The 14098-nt window shown below is 38.4% G+C and overlaps 1 protein-coding gene across 7 annotated transcripts; it reads left to right on the top strand.

The window, feature by feature from the left end:
• Nucleotides 1-11: 11 nt before the first annotated feature.
• GTF2H5 (general transcription factor IIH subunit 5) lies at nt 12-3223 on the top strand. Of its 7 annotated transcripts, XM_054514336.1 has the most exons (4): nt 83-100; nt 144-186; nt 1142-1237; nt 2823-3223. In XM_054514336.1, exons 3-4 carry the CDS (start codon nt 1203-1205, stop codon nt 3001-3003), a joined length of 216 nt encoding a protein of 71 aa, XP_054370311.1. In that variant the 5' UTR covers nt 83-100; nt 144-186; nt 1142-1202; the 3' UTR covers nt 3004-3223. The 7 variants fall into 7 exon arrangements, with proteins under 7 accessions (XP_036236197.1, XP_036236201.1, XP_036236198.1 ...); XM_036380304.2 differs by lacking the exon at nt 144-186 and having other exon boundaries at nt 12-100; XM_036380308.2 differs by lacking the exons at nt 83-100; nt 144-186 and adding an exon at nt 36-54.
• Nucleotides 3224-14098: the final 10875 nt, after the last annotated feature.

The raw sequence follows: 14098 nt of genomic DNA, 5'->3' as shown, positions 1-14098 counted from the left end.
CGCGCATGCGCGGACGAGGCACTTCCGCCGGCAGGGAAGCGGCACCGAAGGAGGGTGGGCGTGAGGGAGCGGATCTTGGCAAACTCTGCGTGTGGCGGAGGTGAGGGAGCGGATCCCGGGAAAAGCCTCTGTGTGCCGCGGAGGTGAGGGAGCGGAGCCCGGGGAAGGCCTCTGTGTGCTGCGGAGGTGAGGGAGCGGATCCCGGGGAAGGCCTCTGTGTGCCGCGGAGGTGAGGGAGCGGAGCCCGGGGAAGGCCTCTGTGTGCCGCGGAGGTGAGGGAGTGGACCGGAGCCCCCGGGGATCTCTCTGCCCAAGGCGGAGGTGACGGGCAAGATGTACCAGCAACTCCTCTGGCGAGTAGCGTTGTCGTAAAGAGTCTTTGAGTTTAACCGAGGCGTTGTTTTTTTGGATTTGTGTGTGGGGCGTGTTGCGCTTTCAGATTTCCTGTGGTCGCCAGTGCTGTCATAGATGATAATATAATACTGGCTTTCGCATTTATAGATTAGCTTTTTGCATCACAAATAGTTTGATACGGTACAATTTATACTCAGTTTAACTGCTTTTGTATACTATAACCTGTCAGTTTGTGTTTGTACTGTATAGTTCATATGAATATGAATAGTGTGATAAATATGCTATATTGTAAGCTTTAGCAAACTGTTAAAATAGAGACTAAAATCCTTCTATGTAGATAACTCAGAGAATGGTGTAAAGCAATTATTAATTGTTTCTTACATCTGCGGACTGGCCTCCGCAAGTGATGACAGTGACAGAAAATAGAGCTTAAGCATCTGGGAAGGATTTATCGATTCTTTGCTATCGGGAAGTGTGAAACAACAGGATAGAACTACAAGAAGAAATAAAATATATGGACCTAATCTACAGAATGTCCTGCAGACAAGTCAAAGGTTAAAACCAAGCAAGAGAAACATCAAAATCTCAAAGGAACATTTGACTAATGTATAAAGTAATGAATATGCATGTAACCCCAGCAATGTAACTATATATTGAGAACCTGATTTTAGGCTACCTCTGTGCTCTTTGGCTGTTTGCCAAAAGCACCCCAGCACTGGAAATTTGTCTTTCTTTTATCCTTTATTAAACATCTAAAAATCCTAAAGAGTGAACTCTGTTTTCACAGTGTGATCCAGAGCAGGGGTTGCTCTTGCCAACTCTTCAGCGTTCGTGAGGGAGCCGGGAAAATGGTGAATGTTCTGAAAGGTGTTCTGGTTGAGTGGTGAGTAACAGCATTTCCTGCCTCTCCTTGTGTCAAAGACTGTGTTTCTTTAGACCTGGAATTAACTGAAGAGCCCAGACAAAAGGAATTATTGTGGGAAGGGTGGTACTGAACAAGCAGAGAAAAGTGCAGCCTTTGGGGGAAGAAAGAGAAGGCAATTGTAGAAAATCTTAATGCCAAACTCCTGTTTTTCTATTCAAGTGACTGTTTTCCACTTATGTCTAACCTCTTTAAGAAAAGAAAACTACATATGAATATGGGTTAAAAAATAGGATGGCGAAGAAGTTAGCAATCACATTCTTATAAAAAATCCAGGTTTTTTTCAAAATATATAACAGTCTGCAGATTATTTTAATTAAGTAGAGAAAAGGATGTAAAATACTTAAAATGAGCATTAACTGTGAGAAGCTATGCTTTAAAGCTATATTCTACCATGTCTTATGGTCCCCTTATATTCTCCCCCGAACATTTTTTGAAAGGTACGCAAGTTAAAATTTTAGCTGTATATGTAAGTTATGTATAGGCTTGACAGGTATGACTTATCCTAGTACAAGTGATCCAGTTATCCTGGCAATTTTTCCTTGAAAATGTTAGATGCTCCCTCTTGTTCTTTGTATTGCTTGCAAACAGAGTTTCTTGCTGTTGTTGTTTATGAACAAAGTATTTCTCTACTGATTCTTGAGGGAGGCAAGGTAATCTTTCATTTCTCCTTTCCTGTTTTGGTTTTTTTTTTTTTTTTAATCAGCTCTAGATTGAATTCAATGCAAGGCAAACATGTGGTTCTGTTTGTAGATCATATTCAAAAGGAATGTGCTTGGAGTTGGTAAATGTCAGCTTTTGGTGTAGGTGCAATGTACCTGTTTTCATATAATCTCACCTCTGGACTGAGACTCAGGCCCCTGGCTACCTCCAAAATTAAAGGAAGCATCACTCAAGATTTGTGGGGTCATTGTATAGCATTAAATGATGTGTAAGATTTCTGCTGTACACTTAATCTCTTAATATGTGTGCAATCTATATCTGCACAAAAGCAGTTTCATACTTCCAAAATGTTTTCTTCTAAACATGTAAATTTTATTTAGAAGGTGACATTGTGATTGTTCAGTTAGAGTGTGAGAAATGTATAATTCTTATGTGAGCATTCTTTGTCTGTGCTCCACTACTTGTGTGAGATCTGTGTTCTCCTCTCTTCTGGTTATCCTTATGCTTTAAGGAAACATGTTTTTATGAGGCTATTGCTGAAATCAGAAATGTAAGTTCAGTCTTGCCTTAATAAGGGTTGGAATTTTGAGTTTTAGTTTTGGTTTGAGTGGTTTTGAAGCTGCCTTAGCAGCAGCAAACAAAATCATCTCTGCTAATCAAGCAGAGATTGGTTCTACTCATTAGACTTTATTACCATTTTATTTTTGTCTCTATAGTAACCAAAACTACTTGGAAAGAGACGACTTTTACTAAACAAACTGTATTTAAGCTGTGAAAATTAATTCCACTTTTTCTAAACCCTTTGGGAATGTCTTTGAATGGTGTTTCTTCTGTTTGCAGCTGTAACTGTGAGTTGGGGTCTGATGTGTGTTTGTCTCTACAGTGACCCTGCAATGAAGCAGTTTCTACTCTACTTGGATGAGTCAAATGCTTTGGGAAAGAAGTTCATCATACAAGACCTGGATGAAACTCATGTCTTTGTGTTAGCTGAGTTGGTCAACTTCCTCCAGGAGAGAGTGGGCGAGCTAATGGACCAGAACTCGTTTCCTATTACTCAGAAGTGAGAATAACCAGAGAAATGAGATTACTGCAAGTTTTGGAACAGTGAATTTCAATAGTTTGAGTTGTTCCTGTTTTAATAGATAACACTGTGGCATGTAAGTTCTACATAGAAGTGGCTACTATAGAAAATGCATCATTTTCATAGACAAAATCGTCTGGAATTGGATTTTGTTTCTCATTTTGAAAGAATGTGGTATCTTTATTAAAAGACTTAAAATTATACACTTGAGGAGTTCCCTTGAGAATTTTTGATGCATGCTCTGGTTTTCATTTAGATTTTTATCTTGCAAGATGATATGACACAAAAAGTAGTGTAGTGTTTCTGTATTGGAATGCTCTATGAGGTCTTCTGACCTGTCGTGTTCCTGTGTGTGATTGAATCTGATTATAGCGTCACTGATAGAAAGTAAAGAATGTCTGTTGAATCTGTGCTCGATGGGACATCTCTAAACTGGAGGCATGGTCAGGTACTGCTCTAACTTGGTTTTGTACAGCAGAATGAGAGTTGGTCTGAGTGTTTTGTTGTGTTGTTTGGGGTTGGGAGCGTTGGGGTTTTCTTGTTAAAACATGTTACAAATGTAAAAACATGCCCCATCCTCCATGCCGGCTTTAACCAAGGCTGTGCTGTCTGAGTTGTTCCGAGTTTGGGGAGAAGTGGTGGGAGTTTGGAGTGGGATATGAGGGATATGGAGTGATTGGGACAACAAAATCTATTGCCCTAGATCATCATAAATTAAAAGGGTAACAGAAATGGGAGACCAGTCCTATAGATATGATTGTATTTTTTCACTGAAGCTGATAGTCACAATAAGTTATGTAATCAGACTCCCATGCTGTACCTAACAAACAAGAAAGCTGGGTTTGGATTTTTGGGTATGGTTTTGGGGTCTTTTTTAGCTTAGTTCTTTTTCCCATATTACCTTTTGCTGCAAAGGAGAAAGCTTTGTAGTGTCATGGTTTTGTTGTTTGGGGTTTTTTTACACGGTATTTGTAATATTAGCTCAGACAGTGGCTTGGTTTTCAGACCTACTCATGCATATTAGATAGATGCCACCTTTTTTTCTTTGAGAAAAAGAACAAGTGTAAAGAGAAAGGCTTTTATAAGGAACAGTTTTCCTTACTGACACTGCCACTACTGCTTGTTTTCTCTTGTCCAGTAGATATCAGATTAATTGGTAGGTTTGTCATTGTTTTTTGTTCAGATTGGTTTTTTGGTTTGCATTTTTTTCTCAGGAAGAAGGAATCTTCAGGAGAAAGTTTCACTAAATGTTTTTAATCAAAAAGCTGTCCAAAGAAAATTCTGTAGAATTGTGTATGTTCAGGCTCATGTGGATGAGCAAATAGCCCTGTAAAATATAACTTAATGACATTTCTGGTACTTTCCCTTTTCTCTGACTGTATAGAACAATGACTTTGGGTCCAAATTCTTTCACAAGTGGGTGCTTCCCCAGTCATGTAGATTAAGAACCAGCTACATGTCTTTACCTGAAATAAGAAGTTTAAATCTTATTTATAAATGGTTTTTGGTTTCTTACCTATTTCTTGAGATTTATCTCAAGAGACAGATCAAACATTGACCTCATAATTGTTATTTTTTGGAATATTATTGGGTGCTCATTTAATGGAGAAATAATCAGTAGTTTTACATGGCATTATAGCTTAGTACAATTTATTTAGAAGTGTCTGTTTCCTTTCTTTGGAATCCTAGTTTGTTTTCCATCCAGATTCTGCTGAAAGGTAAATCATCCATCACTCTCTTCAAATTACAGCATTTGAAAAGTCAGGTTTGGAATTCCACATGTTAAGCTTCTCTGTATTTTGCACGTCTAGTGCTCCATTTCTATTGTGACTTTCCTTTTCAGTCCATAATAAACTTCTTGCAGTTCTTGTCGTTTTCTCTTGGTGAACTGTACAGCTTTGCTGCTGTATTCCCTGTATTCTAGCTTATATTTACAATTGATAAATGGCTTATGCAATACAGAGGGATAGAAGTTCCAAACTGTATAAACTAAACAGTTGGACATGCATTCTTATACTCTCTGCCTACAATTTGGTTTTTTTTGAGCAAACAAGTTAATGGACTTTTAACTTCTAAACCTGTCAATACTTTTGATCCTTCCTGTACCTTAACAAGGCATAAGCAATTCTGTGCTGGAAGAATAAACAAAAGATGTAAAGATGTAAGTTGGTATCATCATATGTAGTCTAAGGAGCTGAGTTCACTGTAGTTCCTAGAGAAAAAAGAATCTTGAATCAGTAGTATGGTGAAGGAAATACAATGAGGAAACTTTTAGAAATTTAGTCTGTGTATGATTTTAAAAAGCAAACAAACAAAAAACCCAAGCAAGGGTTTCTGTGATTTGAATAAACTTGGACCTCTGAAAGGTTTTGATTGTTTTTAAATGCATATAGTCCTAGAACTTTCATGCTTCAACAACAACAAAAATGTTTGCCCAAATGGGAGAAGAATAGAAACTAATGTTAAAAATATTTATACATTTTGAGATAATCAGTATTTATACTTACAGATTTGAAACGTTTGTGCTGGTTTTCATTCAGGTGCGAAATATTATTGGTGAGTACAGCTTGGAATGAAACACTGTGTTAAAGATACGTTTTTTAAAGTCTGGAAACATTTGAGAATAAAAGCTGTAGGAGATCTGTTTAAATATATCCATGCTTTGATAAAAGCGTTGATAGGGTGAGAAAGTCAGCTCTCACTGTATTTGGAATATTGTATGTAATTTAATGTTTGTATCCATAACTAATATGTTCACTTTTTTACTAGTGTCTATCAAAGAATTAGTGTTCTCAGGTCCTGCTTGAGCAGCAAAAATAGAGTTTGAATGACAGACTTGTTGCTGCTTGTAAAAGCACCAAATTTTATCTTGAAGGGCTTTCACTACTCACTTCTATCTCTCAGTTTGAGTTGAAAGTATTTTGTGTACTGGAAGAAGAGCATGGTAGTACAATTACATAAAAGACACTTACTTGAACTTCTTTTATTACTTGCTACTTATTTATACTTAGATCTAAATAAGATTGCAAGTTCACTTGTTAGCATTTTGTGATGTAAACAGTTGTTCTTGTGTAGTTATTGTAACTTGAACATGCTCATAAATTCTTTTGTTAACACATGCAGAAGCTAAAGAGTTGTATTTGATAGAGGATGAGACAGATCTCTAAAGCAAGGTAAGAGAATTTGAACAACTTTAACAACATGTTATGTGGGAAGAGAGGGATGGAAACTGGAAGTGCAGCTTCCTAGTGAAATAAAGCAATAACATTTCATTTTTATTGAAGATTATACTTCTGGGCATTTTGATTTTTTTGTTCAAAACCTCAGTTTTTTTAAAAATTTTGCTTATTAATGGCCTTCCAAGAAAGTTGTGTAAAAAGCAAATAAGTCTAAATGCTGTCACATATTTAGTCTTATAAATTGTGGGATAAGCTAATTCTGGAGAGGGGGTTATTTTAGCAGAGGGGTTGGCAGCACAATGAGTATGACCCTGGCTGGTTGGTATAGATGGGGGTTGTAATGACTTGGTTCACTTGTGACCAATGCCTGAGTCCCTCTTCCTGCTCTCTGGTACAACAACTGGGCCAGGAAGAATAATTGTCCAGTATGGTAAAGGAGGAAATGACAAACAATCACTAGAGAGAATGGATGTGTCCTCAAGAAAGAAAATAGAGAATGCTTTAGGAAATTCTACCATTTTACCAGAGAGTGGATTTGATTCTGTTGCTAAACTGCCTGTGTTTCACCAAAAAAAAGTAGGCATCTGAATCCATTTGAATAATAGTGGTTTTTGTTTATTTGTTTAATCTACTTATAATGATAATTGGAGGACTTGGGGGGGGGGGTTATTTCAGATTTTTAGCTTTTGGTACTTAGTGGTGAGAGCTAGATGCTGTCTGATGTGCTGTACTAAACCTCCTCCAAGTGCTGTTATACATTAAGAAATCCTGTTCTACAGTCTTTCCAGGTTTATAGGGTACATTCAAAAGCATATCCTCTAATTCCCTCTTTTTTTTTTCCTAATGTGCCATAACAACAGATTTTACAGTTTTTTTCTCACTCAGCTCTGCAGGGCCACCTCATGTGCGTGAGAACAATTCAGAGAACATGTATTTTATGCATTAACAGGATTGTTTACTGTGAGCTGAAGTAAACAAGATTGTTTGCTATGAATTAAAGATAATGGTATTTCATGGTGTCATTAAAATTACTTATATTTAACCTTTCTTAGTTGGCATCTTCACCATAAAAGTTCAGTCAGCCCCTAGGCTGAATTTACAAATACAGGGCACTAAAAATCATATATGAATGGGTATACATACATACATATCTATATCTGTGTCTATATATGTATTTCAAGCACTCTTTAATCATATAAACCAGCACAGTCTGAGAGGTATGTTTTGCTCTTAAATTCAAACAATAGGCCATTGAAGCTTTCATAATAGATTTTTTTTGTAGTTCCAAATTTCCATGCTGACTCCTGACTATCCCACAAATGATCCCATTGAAGCTGGTGGTGGTTACTGTGAAATGAGTGCATTACTCAGTATGTTAGAATTGGATGTTTGTTCTGTAATTTAGGCTGTAGCAAGGCCTGTATGTGCTGTACAAAATCAAGGATTCAAAATAAGTTAAGGTTCACAGTGATGGAAGAACAATTTCTTCCTAAACTAAGTTTAGGGTTTATGACCTAGCAGCTAATCAGAAACGTAAACACTAGGATATCTGATATAAATTTGACGTAGACCTGGGTTTTTGTTTGGTTTTTAGGTTGTTTTTTTTCCAAAATGTGGAATATAAGTAATGTTTTACCTGTCTTTGTTTCAAATAAAATATTTTCAGGACTGAAGAGCTGATAGTTTGAAAGCAGACCAGTAAGGGGAGCTCTTGCCAATATTTTAAGCTGCTTTAAAAAAATTGTTGGAGCCTGGGCAGTGGTAGGTCAGAGACTTACTGTGCTTTGGACCATCAGATATGCTTTCAGCTAGAGATGAATATTCAGCTTCAAAGTGTCCTTCTAAAGAGATATTCACTGTTGGAGATTTTGGAATATTTTTAGCTCAGAAATTTCGTAGCTGTTTAGGTATCCAGTGTTTTCTCTTTAAGCGTAGGTACACAGCCGTGTCACATTAAAATGATGAGTCTGAAATGTGGTCTTGCTGTCAGATGTTACTGGTAGGTCTGTGTATCTCCACACCATGAGCCTGCTTTAGAAGTTGCTCCATATTAAGTTACATAGATTTTAGTGAGTGTAAATAAAAAGAATTCATTGTTGATAAGAAGTAGGATTTATTAATTTTTTCCTCTTTATTTCCTCATAATACAAAATGCATGTGATTGTAGGGTACCTGTTCCTCAAATCACATGCATCATACTGTGTGGAAGACCATACGACATTCAATCTTACTGTATTTCAGTCTGCACTGGGGATTTCTGCATCTTTCTCTGTACAGTGTTGCTCATAATGCATGGAAGTGAGACATACAGAAAGTTTTTCCCTCCTTGGCCCCCAGATGAGTAGCCTTATTGGTTTTACGGATATGTAATGGTAAAATTCAGTACATTCCCTAACCAAACAAAAAACTACAACACCTACCAATTAAGTTTTAATATGAGGGGCAACCCCCTCCCATGGCCTGTGAATATTAGGGATTTTATTTTTCATATAGACGGAAAAAGTAATTTTCTTACTTCTGATTGCTTAGCACTAAAAAGAAGATTAAGACTAGAAACAGACTATAAAATTGCTGCCCGGTGAAAAAGAATTTAAAGTTTTAGAACATTTTAGAGCATTACTGCTCGCTTTTAGCTTTTTGTGCTTGAGCAATTCTAGGTATTAGTAACAAGAAGTGTAAGGTTCCTGGAAGAAGTCTTAAGACTCATAATACCAATGCTGGAATGTGCTTGAACACACCAAAGAAAACCCGTCCAACACCAAAACTGACAGATCACCGACTGGCCACATAACTAGCCCCTCAGGAAAGAAACAGCAACATTTCTGGATGACTACAGACTGAAGAAGTTGACTGTCAGAGCTGTACAGCTGTTCATTTTTCTATTACAGAAAAGATGGCCCCAGCTGTAAATGGCAGGATGTGCAGAGCCATGGGTACCCTTGCAGCTCTGAAGATCTCCCTTGCAGATAAGAGAGTGTTGCATGTTTCTGCAGTGTTGGCACAGCTCATATGCACTGTCAGTAGAGAGAGGTACATACAATGAGCAAATGATCTCTCACCATTTCCTATGTTGTGCTCCAGATGTACCAAAGCTAGAGGGGTGACGTGGGAGGGCAAAAGAGAAAAAAAGGCAGGAAAGAGGGCGAAGAGTATTTTAGGCTTGTAATTATTATTTCCTGTTAATTCTGAAATTTAATGAGATCAGGAGCATAAGGATGAAAAAATTTATTTGCAATTAACTAGATCTTAATTGGTTTACAAAAGGCTCTGTGTTTATCCAACCAGAGACCAATTATATTTCTTAATATTTCTCCTACTTAATATTTCTCAATATTAATTTCTTAATTATTAAATATTAATGACTAATATTTTATTTAATATTAAATATTAATTTCTTAATATTTCACCTACCTTTCTTAATATTACACCTACTATTCTACTTGGCTCTGTCCTGAATGGGACCACTTTTCTCTGTGGAATGATAGTATATTTTTACTTCCTCTTGATCTCTTAATTCTCCTACACTGGCAACTTTATTGTGTGTAAGACATGTTTTGCCTGTGTGTCATATCATTAGATATACAGGTATTCCAGAACCTAGAGTTTCAGCAGAAGTGAGTAACCCTGGAATAATGATGACCTTCTGAATCATCAACCAGATATGAAAGAAAAATTTCTCTTCAGCTGTAAAATGAAGCATGCTGCCTATATTTAATTTTACTTTTGGTCTAATCAGAGACTAATTTTATCTTTTAATATTAGGAAAGTTATAAAATCAGTATAAAACTGAAGAAAAAAGAAGCCTGGTTTCTTAATGAATATTTGAACTCAATATTGTTAAACACAACCACATCAAGGCCAATGTAATGAAGGACTGTGAGAGCTTTTAGTGTTGGTCAGATTTTGGGGAGAGGGAGCTGCAAATAGCACTTGAGAGGAGCCCTAGAGGAGGGATGAGGAGTGGGCAAAGCTAAGCATCTGACCAAATCTGTCGGGAGGACTAGGGAACCTGAAATCTTGGAGTCAGTAAATGTTTCTCGTTTAGGTTTTGAGTAGGGTTTTTTAAAGCTATTTCTGCCTGTTTAGCCTGCTGTGTGACAGCAGAAGCCAGAAGGAGCTGTAAGGAGTGGGAAGGAACAATTCTGAGGGTGGATGTGTTTCAGAAGGTGGTTCCTAAAGTAGTTTGCTGCAAGTATGAAAAACTAGACCAAATTGAGACTGTCTTTTCAACGTGCAGTTATTCTAGCTCATTTTTAATGTACTATAAAACAAAAGAAACTGAAGGTTTGTGAAGGTCCAACAAAAAACTTTTATTGTTTGACTTAGTAGCTATGAGAAGCAATCCACTACACTCTAAATTTGAAACAGCGAAGGAAGCTTTCATGTAATGCATTTTTGCATTGTCATCATAGTTACATGAATATCATAACCAAAGCGAGTCATAAAAACAAATAGAGAAGACTGTGAATATAGTGTGCCTGGACTTTAGTAAAGCCTTTGACACCATTTCTCACTGCATTCTCCTGGAGAAACTGCCTGCTCATGGTTTGGCCTGTTGCTGTTTGCTGGGTAAAAAGCTGGCTGGATGGCAGGGCCCAGAGAGAGGTGGTGAATGGTGCTGCATCCAGCTGACAGTCTGTCACTTGTGGTAGGCTGAGTCCTGGGGTCAGTCCTGTTTAACAACTTTATCAGTGATCTGGACAAGTGGATTCAGGGCACCTTCAATCAGTTTGCAGGTGACACCAAGCTGGGTGGGAGTGTTGATCTGCTGGAGGGCAGGAAGGCTCTGCAGGGACATCTCTGGACCTGTGGGCTGAGGCCAGTGGTACAAGGTTCAGTAAGGCCAAGGGCCAGGTCCTGCCCTTGGGTCACAACAGCCACAGGCAGGGCTACAGGCTGGGGAAGAGTGGCTGGAAAGTGGCCCAGGGAAAAAGGACCTGGGGGTGCTGGAAAACAGCTGAGCATGACCCAGCTGTGCCCAGGTGGCCAAGAAGGCCGATGGCATCCTGGCCTGGCTCAGCAATGGTGTGGCCAGCAGGAGCAGGGCAGGGATTGTCCCCCTGTACTCAGCACTGGTGAGGCCTCACCTCAAATCCTGTGTCCAGTTCTGGGCCCCTCACTACAACAAAGATATTGAAGCACAGGAGTGAGTCCAAAGAAGGGGAGCTGAGCTAGTGAAGGGTTGGAGCACAAATCTTACAAGGAATGGCTGTGGGAGCTGGGTGTTTAGCCTGGAGAGAAGAAGTCTTGTGGGAGACCTTATCACTCGCTACAACAACCTGAAAGGAGGTTGTGGTGGGGTGTGGGTTGGTCTCTTTTCCCAAGTAACAAGTGATAAGAGGAAATGGCCTCCAGTTTTTCCAGGGGAGGTTTAGGTTGGATATTAGGAAAAATTTCTTCACCAAAAGGTTGGTCTGGCATTGGAACAGGTTGTCCAGGGAAGTGGTGGAACCACCAGCTCTGGACGTGTTCAAATGGCATGTGGATGTGGCACTTGGGTACATGGTCTTATGGTAACCATGGCAGTGCTGGGTTAACAGTTGGACTTGGTGATCTTAGAGTTCTTTTCCAGCCTTAATGATTCTATGATTCTACAGCATGCTTAATCTCTGGGAGAAAGAGACCTTTCCTTGCCCAACAATATTTCTTAACATTTAGGGAGGAAAGGGATTTTGCAGTCCTTACACTGAGTGGCATTACTGTAAGATGGAGGTCTCAAGGGGGAACAAACATAGAAAATTGAATGCTAATAAGGATAACCAGATCCTTTCACATCTAGAAGTTATTTTTGTGTCCTTCTAACACTGGGATTAAAAGGACAGTAAAATCCCTAATCAGGTATTCATGAAAGTAAGGGTTGTTTCTTAAATAATTTTGTTTGGACACCGAGCTTTCTATCATTGTATTATATTTTGCTAAAACCATTAAAAATGCAAAAAGTCATCATATTCATGCAGTGTATTTTTCTACTCTTAAATCTAGGTTGAAATGTGGTTTTTTTCCCCAGTGGAATAAATGGACTTAAATATTTGGTCATGTTCCTCTATAGAACTACCCACAATAACGCAGGCATTATGCTGTAATTAAGCTGGGTTTAATTTGGGTGTTTTTTAAAATGAATTAACATTTGTTTTTGCAACAGTCTCTATATTTGTCATATCTTCTAAAATGGAAGGTGACAGTACAGGGTATACACTAATTTGGCACTCTGGTGCTAAACTGTGCTTAAGACCTTGAATATTTTGGTGCCTTTTCTCTTATTTCACATTTTCCAAGATTTCTGTCTTTATTTTTGTATTTGAATATTATCTCCATTGAATTTTGGAGGAAAAAAAAAGGACTGCTTAAGTTTTGCTGCACTGTCCTTTTACTCTTTTACTTAAGCTGCTCATGAGACCACACTTGGAAATAAGAGATTTTGAAGAAATTATATATGGTATGGGTCTCTTTAGATTTAAGCTGAAAAAGATATAAATTTATATCTCAGCCATTAAGGCACTTGTCTGAAAAGCCTAGGGACCTTGGAAATATTTCTACCAGCTGCTATTTGTTTTAATATTCTAATGTGCTCTTTGCTGAGAAAGTTAAATTAATATATCTTTTTTATATTGTAGACATATTCAAAGGGCTCACATTGAGCATTATGGTTTCATAATGCTGGACTTCTTGTGAAGTGCAAAAAAGAGGAGCCTAACCTGATGCAGTAAGTAAAATAGGCAAAATTACTCTGTTTAATAGAGTAACACACAGATAGTCATGTCTATTTCTCCTGGCCCTCCTTAGTACCCATTTCAAGTTTAATTTAATTCTTCAATGTAATTGATCAGCATATTGTATGGACCAGCACACTCTTTTTCATATTCCAGAACCTCTTTGAAATTCTGGGAGTATTAGCTTCTTTCAATATGTCATCAAACACCTTACAGGTTATTCTCTTGCTGACTGACAGATGCAGATTTTTCTTCTCCTGTCTTTTCACTTGATGCCTTCAGTTTAAAATTTTCAAGTCCTTCAATTAATGATTTTGTACTATCATATTTAATCCTATTCTTTTTAGTAGTCTGCTTCTGGGGGTCATCCATTGTTTTCTGAATGATGTATCTATTTTGAGTCTAGGCTGTATTGTTGATCCTCAGGTTTGTGTGATCAGCAAATTTTATTAGCACACTCGTATTTTGGTTCTAGGGTCACCTAACAAAAATATTAGAAAGGACAGTATCATGACTAATTCTTCAGGGACTCCATTTATTGTATCTCCTCAGTCTGTTTTCTTTGGAGCACCACCCACTGCCACGCTTAAATAGTTCCAATCCCTTGCCATCTGTACTAACCTTCATCTCTTCAGTTATTATCTTGTATGCCATAATTTGAAACACTATATAAGGTTAAAAAACCCCAAAAAACAACCCACACATGAATACATTTCCCTTGTGTAGCAGTGTAGTGGTTTGACCCTGGCTGGGTGCCAGGACTCACCAAAGCCGTTCTATCACACCCCTCCACAACTGAACATGGGAGAGAAAAGGGCTGACCTAAGGACAGAGAGAGATCACTCATCAAATACTGTCATGGCCAAATCAGACTTGAATAAGAGATATTAATTGCATTTATTACTAACAAAATCAGAGCAGAAAAATAAAATAAGACCTTAAAAACACCTTCCCCTCCACCCCTCCCTCCTTCCCAGCTCCACCTCATCCCCCTCAGTGGTGCAGGGAGACAGGGAATGAGGTTCTGGTCAGTTCATCACCATATGTTTCTCCCACTGCTCAGGGACAAGAGTCCTTCCCCTGTTCCAGCATGGGGTCCCTCCCATGGGAGACAGTCCCCCATGAACCTCTCCAGTGTGAGTCCATCCCATGGGCAACAGTTCTCCCCAAACTGCTGCAATGTGGGTCA

Source organism: Molothrus ater, chromosome 3 (genome assembly GCF_012460135.2).
Source record: "Molothrus ater isolate BHLD 08-10-18 breed brown headed cowbird chromosome 3, BPBGC_Mater_1.1, whole genome shotgun sequence".
Lineage (NCBI taxonomy): Eukaryota > Metazoa > Chordata > Aves > Passeriformes > Icteridae > Molothrus > Molothrus ater.
Note: the sequence above shows the minus strand (reverse complement) of the source record. Positions and strands in the feature narration are given on the sequence as shown.